The 13,436-nt window shown below is 50.4% G+C and overlaps 1 protein-coding gene across 7 annotated transcripts in view; it reads left to right on the plus strand.

The window, feature by feature from the left end:
- Positions 1 to 4,857: 4,857 nt before the first annotated feature.
- The window catches only part of PHLDB1 (pleckstrin homology like domain family B member 1), a 48,354-nt gene continuing 39,775 nt past the window's right edge, over positions 4,858 to 13,436 (plus strand). For 6 of the 7 annotated variants that reach the window (XM_054592349.1, XM_054592352.1, XM_054592353.1 and 3 more), the window contains exons 1-6: positions 4,858 to 4,951; positions 7,468 to 7,646; positions 10,182 to 10,247; positions 10,516 to 10,596; positions 11,262 to 11,385; positions 12,382 to 12,552. In XM_054592349.1, coding sequence (XP_054448324.1) covers positions 10,537 to 10,596; positions 11,262 to 11,385; positions 12,382 to 12,552 — 355 coding nt within the window. In that variant the 5' untranslated portion in view covers positions 4,858 to 4,951; positions 7,468 to 7,646; positions 10,182 to 10,247; positions 10,516 to 10,536. Of the gene's footprint in view, positions 4,952 to 5,691; positions 7,090 to 7,467; positions 7,647 to 10,181; positions 10,248 to 10,515; positions 10,597 to 11,261; positions 11,386 to 12,381; positions 12,553 to 13,436 lie in introns of those variants that run through there. The other variant, XM_054592348.1, reaches the window with a different exon arrangement.

The following is a 13,436-nucleotide window of genomic DNA, read 5'->3' on the forward strand; positions in this document are numbered from 1 at the left end:
ATTTGAGAGTTGCTTGTCCATATGATTTTTTTTAAAGTCAAGTTTAGTTTTACAAAAACTTCTTTTTCTGAAATTACTTTTGGGGTAATATTTAAAATGAGAGATGTTTTGTAACCCTGTAAAATACATAGGGAATATAACATTCCAGTGTACACAAAGAAGGCAAATTCTTTAATCCAATAAAGAATATCATAAAATGAATGTTTATTAGACTCTTGCCTCATACTTTGGTGTCTGCTTGCTGATTCAGGATAATGTAATGGGTTCTAAGATTAAAAATTGAATGATTTTTTTTTAAGAGAAAATAATCTCTCTTGTAGAGTTTCATTGCCTTTTACTGTTATAAGTGTTGTCTCTTTGTATATTTTTCTACATTTGAGCATACATGTACATATGCACTGTCACAGAGTTGCTTTTGAATTTAATGCCACTCATGGACTTTTGGTCTTAATTTTGTCAGGGGCAGTCGTTGAGTCAGAAAATTAAGGCTTCATCTTTAAAGAATAATAAAGGTTTGTAATATATTGAAGCATTCTCTTCCTCATTAGACAAACAGGGTAAGAAGTAAGTTATCCAGGGATGAGTGATGAGTGCCTTGGGAATTGGTGATTTTCCCAGAAAAGGCTTTTTCACTTGATTTAACTTGAAAAACTACTGAACATCAACAGTAAGTGGGAATGAGAAGTTTTTATTTTAATGGTGAAAGCCAAGATTTTGAATATTTTTCCTGTAGAAAGTATTTGGTCTGATGTTGCTGACATGTGGCTTAGCTCACTTTACTCCAATGAAATGAATCATACCAAAGCCATGCCATTCCCTGACTGGCAGCTAATTCCTCCACGGCATATGTGGACTTTCTGTTGACCTCCTGTAAGGGAGAATAACAAAATAATTGGATATGATTATGAGCATGCTGTTAATGAAACAGGTTGGTAGTTCCTCCTCTGGTTTAATTAATTCACATAGAGGAGGTAGGGAGCACACCTCTTCTGTGGTCAGGAGTTCCTTTTTAAAAAGATCTGTCCATTCAACTACTCACAGTATTAACCCAACATCTATTGACCTGTGCGTCTCACAGGAAACTGCCATCCATTAACTTAAAATTGTTCACAGTGGGTAGGATCTGAGAGATTTTGAGGGTTGCGATATAGAGCAAGTCTTTCTTAAAAGTTCACGTCTTGCAGGGCTTGGGGGAAGGTAGGAGAAAAGTAGAAAAAGCTGCCATTCTCAAGGAAGTTACAAAGTAACTAAAAGCAATTGCTGTGCCTACTTACAAAGCCTTTTCTTTCTAAATAGATAAATAACTAGCTATAGTTACATTCAATATGGGTCTCAATGAGGATGAGGAATAGGGCTTATGTCTTGCAGGCATATCCAACCTGTGGCCCATGGGCTGCATGTGGCCCAGTATGGCTGTAAATGCGTCCCAACATAAAATTGTAAATTAAAACATCAGGGTTTTTTTGTGGTTATGTGTTGCAATGTATTTAATGTGTGGCCCAAGACAACTCTTCTTCCAGAGTGGCGCAGAGATGCCAACAGGTTGGACACCCCTGTAGGCTTTAAAGGAAAGCAAAAACTCAGAATTGACTTCCCCTTTACTATGCACGTACCTTATTGCAACTATTTGCTCCCTCCATTTCCTCTTGCCCGTTTTGTAAATATATTTGCAGCTGTAGAGCTTTTAATCTAGAAGATCCATAAATAGTTCGATTGCTATGCATTGCACTCATCCAAGGGCAGATGGCATCTCTGCAAGTGTCAATTCATTTTACCCTGGGGAGTTAATTGATGTGGAGACAAGCAAGCCTTTAGGGAAAAAACTACGTTTCAAATCTGTTGCCCCTCTCTCAAACACCAAGGGGTCTAGCAATCAGGCAGTTTTTAGAAGCTTTGGGTTACTTCTCACCACTTCTCACTACTACCACCCCTCACCAAAAAGGAAAAGTTTTTTGCTTTGTTCTTAGGCAGGGGCTAAGTGGTTATTAGGTCCTAGTCTTTATGGGAAGCTCCCATAGGTGCACACCATACAATAAGGTTGATTACCAAAGGGCATTATAAATTCAACAGAATGAGAGAAATGGAAATAGGTCTTGTTGCCCATTCTTTTGCCCAAATGAATGAATGCTTGTTCTTTTCAGCTTATTAGGAAGGTCCTGAGCTGGAGACAGACAAGACCAGTTTTCTGTCATACCCAAATTTCCCACTCAGTTTACGTGTATCTTTGGGTGGAAATACAGGTTGTGCAATTCCAAAGACAAGCTGAAGAAAGAGCTTCTGCTCCTTTGCAGCTGCTAAAGAAAGGTTTGAATTTTTTTTCCCCAAGCTGGTTGCAGTAAGGAGTTACTTGGCTTCATTGCTGCCACCACACCTACACAAATGGTGCCTGAGTTCCGGATCCAAAGAGGCCAGAAAAAATAGTTTTCTAGATTGGGTGTGTATCTATAGGGATTATTTGCTGTAATGAACAATTGTCACCTTTCTGGAGCCGGAAGGAGTACAGTGTGAGAGGTGGAAAATGTGCCTAGGCAAAGGCAGGAGTGGTGTAGAAATCGGCTGACATTCCTAACCAAGTGCAGAAGGCTTAAAAAAGATCCACTCTTCCTTCCACACCCAGCCTTTGCCCTCTCCCCCTGCTTCCACTTCGGAAAGTCTGAAGCATGCTGGAAAGCTGTTTTCCTCCCCCTTTCCTGAGCTCCCAACTGCTGGACCTCTTGCATAACTGAGAGCACTGAGTGTTTGATGCATTCCAGATGTGGAGCAGGGTGGGGGTGGACTGTGAGGGCGGTAGATCTGTAGTCCCCTGAGTGCTCTAACGAAACATAGGGCCTTGATGCAGCAGGAGCTAGGACACATTGCACAAACCTTTTAGCATGGGGTCATCTGGTCCCTGGGCTGGGAGGACAGAAAAGTTGAGTGCTATTTCAATTCCCTGCCCCAGCATTAGTTACCTCTGTGGCAGGCTTGATTCCCAGAAATTCCTCCAGACCAAAACTGTAAAGAAGAGCTGGGAGTTGTGAGTTAAGAAAAGTCTCTGAGGTACCCCAATCTGATCTCCTTCCTTCAAATGATGGATCTTGGCATATAGGATACAACAGTTTTGGTTTTTTCTTTTTCTTTCACCAGAACCCCTGAAAATTACAAGTTGTGATCTGCCTCATGCAAGGTGGCCAGAGTCAAAATACTTTCACAAGGCTCAAACAGTATGAAGACAGGAAGGATAAGAGGCTCCCCATCATCCCCTCATATCCTAGGGCTTCCTGGAACACCGCGTGCAGGCCTGATCTGTTAGCCATAGCAGGTAGCTTGGAAGGTCGTCCTTCCCCTCCCGCTTCGTGTACAGTACCTGGCTCTGATGAGCTCCAGCCTGCAGCATGGGGGCACCCCTTCTAATGCTAGCCCTGTCAATAAGTGACCAAAGATTCCTGCAGTTCAGCCTCCTGCTGTTTCTGGATTAGGTAGAGAGGGCACAAACTAAAGTCACCGAATCTGAACAAGATTTGTCCATTCCATAGAGAATGAGTTATTTTCTATCTGCCCCTGCTTGGGGTCTTCCTGCTCCTCCTTCAGTGCGAGTCTCTGGAGTCCCTCCAGTGCACGTTAAAGGGGTTCAGCCTAGCTGAATTCAGCTCCCTAGGGCCTCCCCAATCAGTCTCCTGGGGCAAGAGCTGGCTTTGCAAGGTAAGGATCCACTGTCAGTGTAGGATTTCCGGGCAGGGGTTGAGATGAAGAATGACTTCAACCAGGCTATTTCTAAGCTCCTCTTAGGTTTTTAGTCCCCTCCCCTTTTCCTTCCTTATTAACCCCCTACTCCTACAGAAAACGGAACTGCTGCTATAAAAGAGTGTGCTCAACAGTGTTTCTACAGCTTGCCCTCCAATTGTAATCTAGCAGGTTGGGGTGGGGGTGGAGCTACAAGGAGCTTTCTTGTGTTTTACAATTTGCATGGCACTTTAACGTCTTCTTATACCTATCCTTAGAAAAATCTGTGAAGCCTGATGTGCAGGGTTATCAACCTCATATATACAGGTCATCGTGGTGGGGCTTGGAAGAGGGTGAGAAAGAGTGACAGGGGCCGACCTGGGTACCCGCAGCAAATGTTCTGGAGGGAATATTGAGTATGTTGGAGCGCTGTGACTGTGAGGTTCACTGGGAGCCAACGGAGGATTCAGGCATCTAAAGTTAAAAGATGGGGGTGGGAGGCGCTGGTAGAGAGATAGAGAGACAGAAAAAATGTCAAAAACTTCTCAGAAGAGCCTTAAAGCCCTAGCCTGTGTGGCTCTGTTGGTTGGGCAGGGTTGGGCAAAGCGAAGCGTCGCTTGTTCGATTCTCAGTTAGGGCACATGCCTGGGTTGTGGGTTCGGAACCTGCTGGGGCGCGTACAGGAGGCAACCCATCGGTGTTTCTCTTTCTCCCTCCTTTCCCCTCTCTCTCAAAATAAAATAAAATCTAGGAGGAGAAGGAAGAGGAGGAGGGGAGCCTTAAAGCCTAGGAGCGGAGGGTGGTCTAAGAGTCCGAAAGGGAGGAAGAGGGGGAGGGGAGAAGGGGTGTGCGTGTGGCGGCGGTAGTAGAGAGCCCAGCTGTAGAGGGAAACAAAGCGGTCGCTGTGTTGGCTCTGTGTGTGTGTGTGTGTGTGTGTGTGTGTGTGTGTGTGTGTGTGTGTGTGTGTGTGTGTGTGTGTTCGTGTTCGGGGAAGGGTGGGGGGGGAGGGAAGGAGTGCTGCTATGGGAAAGGGGGTTGGACCTTGGGCTCTAGCCGCACAAGGGCGTCTTCTCTGGCTGGCCTGGCAGACCGGACGCGGGACAAGGAACAGGGGCGGGGACTAGCTGGGGCGGGATCCGCTCTCTCTCCACCTACTCAGCGGGCTCCCAGGGAAAAGCAACAGTGTCCTGAATCTGAGGCCGCGGCAGCCTAGCCAGACTAGGGTATTCGTGTCCCCTTCTCCCCCAAGGTAAGAATAATCCTTCCCTCTATGCATGCGGGTCCTGTTTGCTGCGGGGCTGGGACTGGATGGGGGGAAGTTCCGAGCCTGGCGAGAGCCCTCAGATAAGCTCTGGGCTAGGGATCCCGGAAGAAACCCATGGGGGAGGAGGGGGTGCCCCAGTTGAGTGCCCGCGGACGAAAGGGACTTGCGGGGAGTGGGCTCAGCTCCTCTCCCGCGAGCTGCCTGCCTTTGCCTCCCGCCCCCCTCCCGCCCCCCTCCCGCCCCGCCGCCGCCAGAGGGAGCCCTTGCGCTCTCCCCCGGGTAGGGGGCTGATGCTACCCCATCAAGACTCTCCTGCGGGCACCTAGACGAACTGCTGGACACTCGCGGGGTCCGTTCTGCCTGAACCCCGAGCTTCCTGTCTCTTGCCAATGGCAGGACTGAGAACTCTGTACGCGACGTGGCGCGGGGTGGGGGCTGCCGGGAAGCTCTGGGAAATCTCTGCTTCCGTCCCGGGACCGGCCGCCTTGATGGACCAGGAAGGGATGCGTAGCTGGACTCGGAGGCATGGGTGTCTGGGAGGGACTCTTGAGAGTATCTGGTACTTCCAAGCCCCTTCTCCGAGGCCCCACGTCTTTCGGCTTTCGGGAGGCCGGAGGGATTGCCCCGGAGAGCGAGTCTCAGCCCCTTGCCCGGCGCGCGCGGTCAGTATTGGAATCCCTTGAGTTTCCTGGAGCGCGGCTTGAGCCAGGTCTTCCGGGCTTCTCCCTCAGCGCGCAGTGCGGGCGGACGGTCGGGCGGGGAGACGGAGTGCTGGGAGGGGCCTCTCGGCGCTGGGTCGCGAGGAGCAGGCTGATGTTTCTCCCCAGGCGGTCGTGAGCGGGGGCTTGGCGGGGAGACCGCAGGGCCAGCGGGTACCCGGGACGCCGGGGCGGGGCTGCATTCTGGACCCGTTAGCTCAGCGGTCCCGGAGGCTGACTCATCGCCCCGGTCACAAACAAACACAGCTCCCCACCATGTCAGATGTCCCACACAGCCGAGAGGCACAGCGCCAAGCCTGCATCACCCACGCACATGCCACCCGCCCCCAGTCTCGTCGCCCTGACTTGTGAGGAACCCTTCCTTACACACACCCAGAACTCAGCACACGCTCTACACATCTTGTACCCAGCGCATTCCGCAGCACCTGCTGCTCCCGCGCTCACACACTTACCACTCACACGCGGCCTCTACCCCACTCACAGTCACACCAGCAACTCCTTTACACACGCAGCTCCTCATACACACACCTCCCTCACACGCGTAGTTCCCCATCGACACACACACACCACCGCTACACCCGCAGGCCCCTGCCCGCAGCTGCTCCGCAGGGAGCGGGCGGTGTCTGTGGGGCCACTCGTTTCTCCCGCGGCGCAAACAAGCGGCTCCTTCTACCCGGTCTGCCAAAGAAAGGCCGCTTGTCCGGAGGCAGCGGCGGGCGGGGCGGCCAAACACTGCGGCCTTGTCCCACCTGGCTAATACCCCGCTCAGTCCTCGACTGCGAGACGTGCACTTTCCCGCCCCGCCTCCACTCCCACTCCCACCCCCACCAGAATAAAAATCGGAGTCCTAACTACGCTCACGCCTCTGTCTCCGGCTCCACGTCCTCTCAGCTGGATCGCCTGCCCTCGCTATCCCACTGCGGGAACACTGGCTGCCCTCAGCCTCCTCTGCCTTCAGCTCCCTGGGTCCGACCCCAGGTCGCCTCCACCGCCTTCGGTGCCGTCTGCTGCTTCCCAGATCCTCGAGGACCCTTCTGTCCTCAGTCGCCCCTTCTTCTTCCCCTCCTCCCCAGCTTTCTTTTTACCTCATCCCTCAGTCTCCGCTTCCATTTTCCCTCCAGATACCTTCTCTTCCCCTCCTCGCCCCATCCTTTCACAGACCCCTCACTTTCCTCATCCATCATTTCGGTCCGTCCCAGGCCTTTCCACATCCCCTCTGGGCCCCCGCCCTGCTCCTGCGACCCGTCCTCTGAGCTCCTAGCCTCAGTTTCCTTCTATTCCCGACTCCTTCCTCTGTTGGTAGCCCTTCCTTGAGGGCGGATGTGTGCTGAGAAGGCGGGGAAGGCGGCGGGCCGCAGCCGTGTGACGCCCGGGGCGAGGCTTCAGCGGGCCTCCGGGCCACAGGTGAGGGCGGAGAGGCCCCGCAGTGGCCCTGGGGAGACTGAGGAACCCTTCCTTACACTTAGCCAGAGCCCAGAACTGGCTGGGGCACCGGGGAGGGCCTTACATCTGCGGCCCGGTTTGGAGCCTGAACCTTCCCCAGTGCCTGTTGGTTCCAGACCTTGTAAGGGCCTTTCCCGGGCCTCCTTCCACCCTCGTTCGGGAGCCGAGACCCTCGAGCGGTAACTTTGGATGCCCCAGTCGGCGGAGATGGCTGGGGACCCGGTGGGGCTATTCATTCCGCAGGGAAAGGAGACAGGAGTGGCCAGGCCGGAGCGGGTTCCCCTGCCGGCGCCCCGGCCTCACCCCACACGGGCCCTCCCTGTTGCACGTCAATTCCAGAAATCCAGGCCTCTGCCACCCAGCGCCGAGGAGGGCTACCGAGAGCCAGAGCTGACCGCGGTGCATCTGTCCCGCCTGTCTTGCTGAAGAGGCGGACTCGCACCACAAGGTGCTTTTTTGGGCAAAGGGCGGGGCGAGGTTTCCCAGAAAAGCCGCGGAGATTGCGCCGGGTGAGCGGAGTGAGTAAATCCAGCCCCGGGTGATGCGTTTCCGCGTCCGAACCGAGGGGGTCCGCCTGCGGGGGAGGCCGCGCCGCTACGCCCCGCAGGCCAGGGGTGTGGTTTTGGGGACAGGGCGCCCCCAGCTGGCGGCTCTCTAACCCCTTTGTCAAAGCACCGCGTGAGTACGCAGGTTCTGGTGTATCTTTCCACCTTACCTGATTAGGTTTCCGAGCTGAGGCCACAGCCTCGCACCTTCTGATCTGTTCATCTTTTCTTCTCTTCTCTATCTCTCCCTACACCTCTCTCCATATCTGTCCTCCTTTCATCTCTTTATTCCCTTCTCTCCTCTCCTCTAATCACTCTTGTTCCCCTCAACCTTATCTCTTTTCAATCTCTATCCTCACTTGAAATTTTTTTTTTTTTTTTTGGAATAAATAAGTGAGCACACCCACAGCTGCTTCGCTGGGTGACAGTGACACTTTTGACCGATGAAGAAACTGAGGCCCGCGAAGGTGAAGTGACTCATTCAAGGTCACAAAGCTCATAGTAATAACTAGTAGTTTCGTTGAAGTATAACGTATATACCATACGATTCACTTAATTTAAGTGTACATTCGATTATTTTTAGTATATTTACAGAGCTGTGCAACCATCATCACAATTTAGTTTTAGAACATTCCTGTATTGGAAAAAAAAAAAAAAGGAAGAAAGAAAGAACTCTTGTGCCCATTTATTTGTCACTCTCCATTCCAGGCAAGCATTAAATCCATACAATCTGTTTTTTAAATCCTTATTCCAGTTTTATAGAGAATGACCTGGCAAAAACGAGTTAAGTAACTTGTCCAAGATCTCACAGCTAATAAATAATAAAGAACAGGGTTAGACACTAAATGATGATGACTTTCCTTCACCATTGTTGTTTTGTTTTTCTTATCCCCTCTTTTACATAAACTCCTAATTCTCAACTTACTGTCTCTTGCCTCTCCTCCATCAGAGAATGCTGAGGGATTTCCCTGAGCTGAAAGAAGCAGTACATCAGTCTCTGTCCCTGGGAAATTTTTCCTGTGGCCAGTTCTGGGGAGGTATTAGGCCAGCTTGGGTCTTGGTGTAGGTTAATGGCCTTTGCCACCCCTCTTCCCAGGCAGACTTGGGATGGGCCCCAGGCCTTTTTCTGGCCTGGCCTCTCTTCCGCCAGCTTGGGTGGAAATGGTGACGGAGATGATGTAGTACAGGCCTGGAAGGGTGGAAGCTGGGAGGGTAAAATTAGTAACTCTATGGCTAAGGTCCTTGGCACCCACTGCCAGGGTCAGACACTCCTTGGAATGCTGGCTCCTGCCCCAACTTCCTCTCGAAGTCAGCTGGTAGGTGGCTGGAAGAGAGAGTGTAGGGAAATCGTGCCTTCAGCCGCATTTTTCTCAGCTTTCCCTGGTAACATTTCAGCAGCAAATGAGAAGTTCTCACATTAGCAAGCTGGTCAAGAGACTGGCATGTAAGCACACATTAGTATACAAAAGCCCTTCTTCCCATTTCTCAGGTACCAAAAATGTGAGCCAGGGAGAAAGAAATGGGTGGGAAGAGTTCAAGTTCTGGCTCTGGAATCTAGTTTACCCTTTGTTCTGAGGACTTAAGCTTCCTACAGCACCAAATCAGGTTAAGATCCCAAAAGTCCTATATTCCTAGTATTAGTCACCCCTGAGTGTTTTCTTCCTCCTTCCCTCCCTCCCTCCCTCCCTCCGTTCTTCCTTCCTTCCTTCCTTCCTTCCTTCCTTCCTTCCTTCCTTCCTTCCTTCCTTCCTTCCTTCCTATTGTGCAGGGGTGAGATTGCTTTCTGGGGAAGAGAGAGTGAAGAAGTTGAGCCCCATAGAGATAGCAGGAATGGTTGAATTTTTCTTTTTCTCCCCCCTCTCCCAGAAAATAGTTTATAATGCTCTGGTTGAGTTTTTCTTATGTCTCCTTTAGGAAAAGATCCTGGCCCTGGCCAGGAAGCTCAGTTGATTAGATGATCGTCCCAATACACCAAGGTTTCAGGTTTGATCTGAGGTCGGGGCACATACAAGAATCAACCTTTGATTACATAAATTAAGTGGAACAAAAAAAATTGCTGTTTCTCTCTCTAAAATCAATCAATACCCCTGGCTGGTATGGCTCAGTGGATTGAGTGCTGACCTATGAAACAAAAGGTCGCTGGTTCGATTCCAAGTTAGGGCACATGCCTGGGTTGTAGTCCAGGTCCCCAGCTGGTAGCATGCAAGAGGCAATTGATTGATATCTCTTGCACATCGATGTTTCTCTCTCTTCCTTCCCCCTCTCTAAAAATAAATAAATAATACCTTAAAAAATAAAGTCAATCAATAAAAATTATAAAAAAGAAGAAGAAGAAAAGATTCTACTGAGACCCCCTGGGAAAAGAGGCAAAGGGAGAAGAAAGGGAAAGGTTGGGGAGGGAGCTTTTATCTCAGCCCTGCTACCCACCTGGCAACCAGTGTCCTTGGAGAGGGGTTCCCTGGATTCACCTTTTACTACTAAGGTAAATTTTTCCCATCCTGCTTACAGCTCCAGATGTCCGAGGGTCCTCAGCTGGGTGCTCGGTGTCAGAGGCAAGAAAGCACAGAAATACAGGTTGGGCCTTATTATAGAGCTTTTTGTGGTTATGGTGGCAAGGGCCAGGACTTGTGTGGTGTGGTGTCCATGCTGTGGCTGAAGATGTGTCAGGGCCTTCCCCCAAAAGAGCATAAGCATAGCCACTTATGCTTTCCTGAGCATAAGCATGCAGGAAATGATGATGACTGCAGCTGCCCCTCCCCTGAGAGTCCTACCACAAAGCCTACCCCTTTCCCTTTTCTGCCCTGGCCTTCCTGCCTCACCCCACTTTCTGCTGTGTCCCCAGGAGCTCTAGAGACCCAGGACCATGGACACTCTGAATAGGAACCAGATAGGCCCTGGATGCAAGACTCAAGCAATGGTGCAGGTGAGTTAGGCTGGGACCATGGGGCAAGAGGGCTGTTGGTGGTGATGAGTTCAGCTCCTCTATCCACCCATGGTCCCAGTCCAAGAATGAGAGCAGCAGTTCTTCTCTGCCCTTTCCCATGTCCCAAGCTTATTAACAGCTAAGTCCTTATCTGAATTAGGTTAATTGGTTTACCCAGAAAATACCCTTTGAAAGTCAGAAAGAGTTCAGAGATTGACCCTGAGCTGTATTTCTCTCCTCCATCCATGCCTCTGCCCTTGCTTGTGATTTAGTTTAACAAGGATAGTTAAGCACTGGCTAAGCAGATTGCCACAGACAAGTCTACAGGACAAGTCTTGATTGGCCCTCATCTATAGTACCCCCTTCTCTTACCCAGGGCCTCCCCACTCCTCTTACTTTCTCCTTGTTTTTGTTTTAATAGACAAAAGGGGGTAGTTAAGCCATGACTTGAGATAAGTCTGGTGGGATGAGTTCGTTGCCTAAATTCAGATCCAATTACACTTTAGTGGAATAATGCTCTGTGCCAGATTTTGTACTAAGCATACCCTGTGAGCCCTTTGGAGAAGGCAATTGATGGAGAGAGTGCTAGTGTGACTGGGACTAGAGTGTGAAGTGCTGGTCTGGAGTCTCTAATGGTGCTCATCTCCTACCTCCACTGACTGCAGAAAGGACCCTTGGACCTGATTGAGACAGGCAAAGGACTTAAAGTGCAAACAGACAAACCCCATCTAGTGAGCCTGGGAAGCGGGCGACTCAGTACAGCTATCACCCTTCTGCCGCTGGAGGAAGGTAGGTCGAGGAGCTTTCCACCTGCCACACCTCTGTCCTTATAGACATTCCTGTCCTGGGGTCCAGGCATGCATTGGAGCCCTTCTACTACCTGCTGGCAGTGTTCACCTCCCCCAACAGGGAGGTGGTGCCTCCCCACCCCACCAGCTTGCTTCCCTTTTCTCTGCTTCTCCAGACTGCCTGCCCTCTTTGGTAGATAATCTGGCTCCATGACTAGGATCAAAGATCAGTATAGAAACAAAGAGGAGAGCACTGAAACAGGAGAACATATTGCTCTTAGCAACCAGTCTGGCCAAGAAGAGAGGGGGCCCGAGTCCAGAGCAATGGCTGGCATGGGAGAAGGTACCAGTGGAGAATGGAAAGATAGAAGTAGAGGACAGACCTCCCAAGAAAGATAAGGCCCTGGCACAGCCCCTTCACTTTGCAGCTTCTGCCCTTCCTCTCTTCTGTCCTGGTTGCACTTGTTATTTGGATGATACTACATTCTTCACATTCTCCAAATACCAGTCCTAGGGGCTCTGCGGGGCGGGGGGGGGGGGGGGCGGGGAGGGGGGGGGTCTGCTCATGCAGAAGCAGTGTGGGAAGAGGCTGCACTGAAGGGAGAGGGAGTGAGGGAGGGCAAGGGTTTTAGGTGACAGCAGGGAGAGAAAGAAGGAGAGGGGAGGGAGTATGATGAAGGAGACAAAGGACTTAAGGAAGGAGAGTTAGAGGGACTAAAGGAAGGTATGCAGTCCCCCTTCTTTGCTCTTTGTGGAGTCTGGAGCCTACTGTGCCCTCTGGGCCTTTCCATCTTTGGTCCAGAGTTTTCTCTGCCTGAGAAAAGCTTCTACCACTGTTTCCATCAGGCTCAGAGGCCCAGAAGGGATGGTGGGTGATGAGCAGTGGTTCTCCCTGGAATGGGAGGTAGAAGTATACTTCCATTGTGGCTCTCCTTACCCTGTTTCAGCCTCCTCTGGCTGGACAAACCCTTTAACTTAGTTTGCCTCCTATCTTTAGGGAGAACAGTGATTGGCTCTGCAGCCAAGGACATCACACTGCAGGGTCCAGGCCTGGCTCCAGAGCACTGCTACATTGAGAACCTGCGGGGCACCCTCACCCTCTACCCTTGTGGCAATGCCTGTGCTATTGATGGGCTCCCTGTCCAGCAGCCCACCCGGCTCACTCAGGGTAAGTTTTGATACCTCCAAAGAGAAGGTACATCTGTTTAAAAGTTTGTGCATGATAGGTGCAGGGTGAGACTGCTGCGGCGGATGCCATGGTAACTACTTCTGTGGTCATATTGGAGGTGGGGTGTTCAAGTGCATCTGATGTGCCAAATATCCCAAAATGCTTGGGCGTCCAGACTTGCCTTCATCCTGTTTCTTCTCTTATCACTTCTGTCTGTTCTCCCTACACCATGAGGAAAGAAGAGGTTCCAATTCCTGCTATCTATGAGCATGGGGAGTGGCATAGTGGTCATTAATAGTTGTTAGGGGAAGTAATTAGAGCACCAGTGAGAAGAACAATGGCATTGTACAAAGGGAGTTGTGGTCTCAAAAGCTGTAGAGATGAGGACAATACCCTCTGATGGGGATAGGGAAATGCAAAATCTGATGGCAAAATCTCAGGACATGCCCACTTCTATTAAAAACCTGTTAGCGGTAGTTTTTGGGTCGTGAATATGGTTAGCACCCAGTTTCCCAAAGCAATAAGCCATTTTGTCATTGTATGGGAGCTTTAAAACCTAGGCCCCTTGTTACTATGGTGACCAGGCAGGTAAGGGGTTGGCTCAGGTGGCACTTTGACAGAACAAGTGTGTTTGCCCTGGGCATCAATTTGTATAGTGAATCATCACATTAAGGGAATGAGAAAAGCAGATTTGGGTGAGTGGATAGAGGTGGAATTAACATGAAGATGGGAGCTTTGGGTTAAGCCTGACTCTGAACAGGAGGACTGGTATCCTGGAATCATTTTCTTGGGACTCTTACCTCTTACTAGCTGGAAGCTCCTTTACAGTGGAAATCCCACTCACTCTTTCCCTCTCTCCTTCTGTTACACCCCTTGGAGTCCTT

The sequence above is a fragment of the Pteronotus mesoamericanus genome, unplaced genomic scaffold (genome assembly GCF_021234165.1).
Source record: "Pteronotus mesoamericanus isolate MK-2021 breed Mesoamerican mustached bat unplaced genomic scaffold, CSHL_Meso_final scaffold_36, whole genome shotgun sequence".
Taxonomy (NCBI): Eukaryota; Metazoa; Chordata; class Mammalia; order Chiroptera; family Mormoopidae; genus Pteronotus; species Pteronotus mesoamericanus.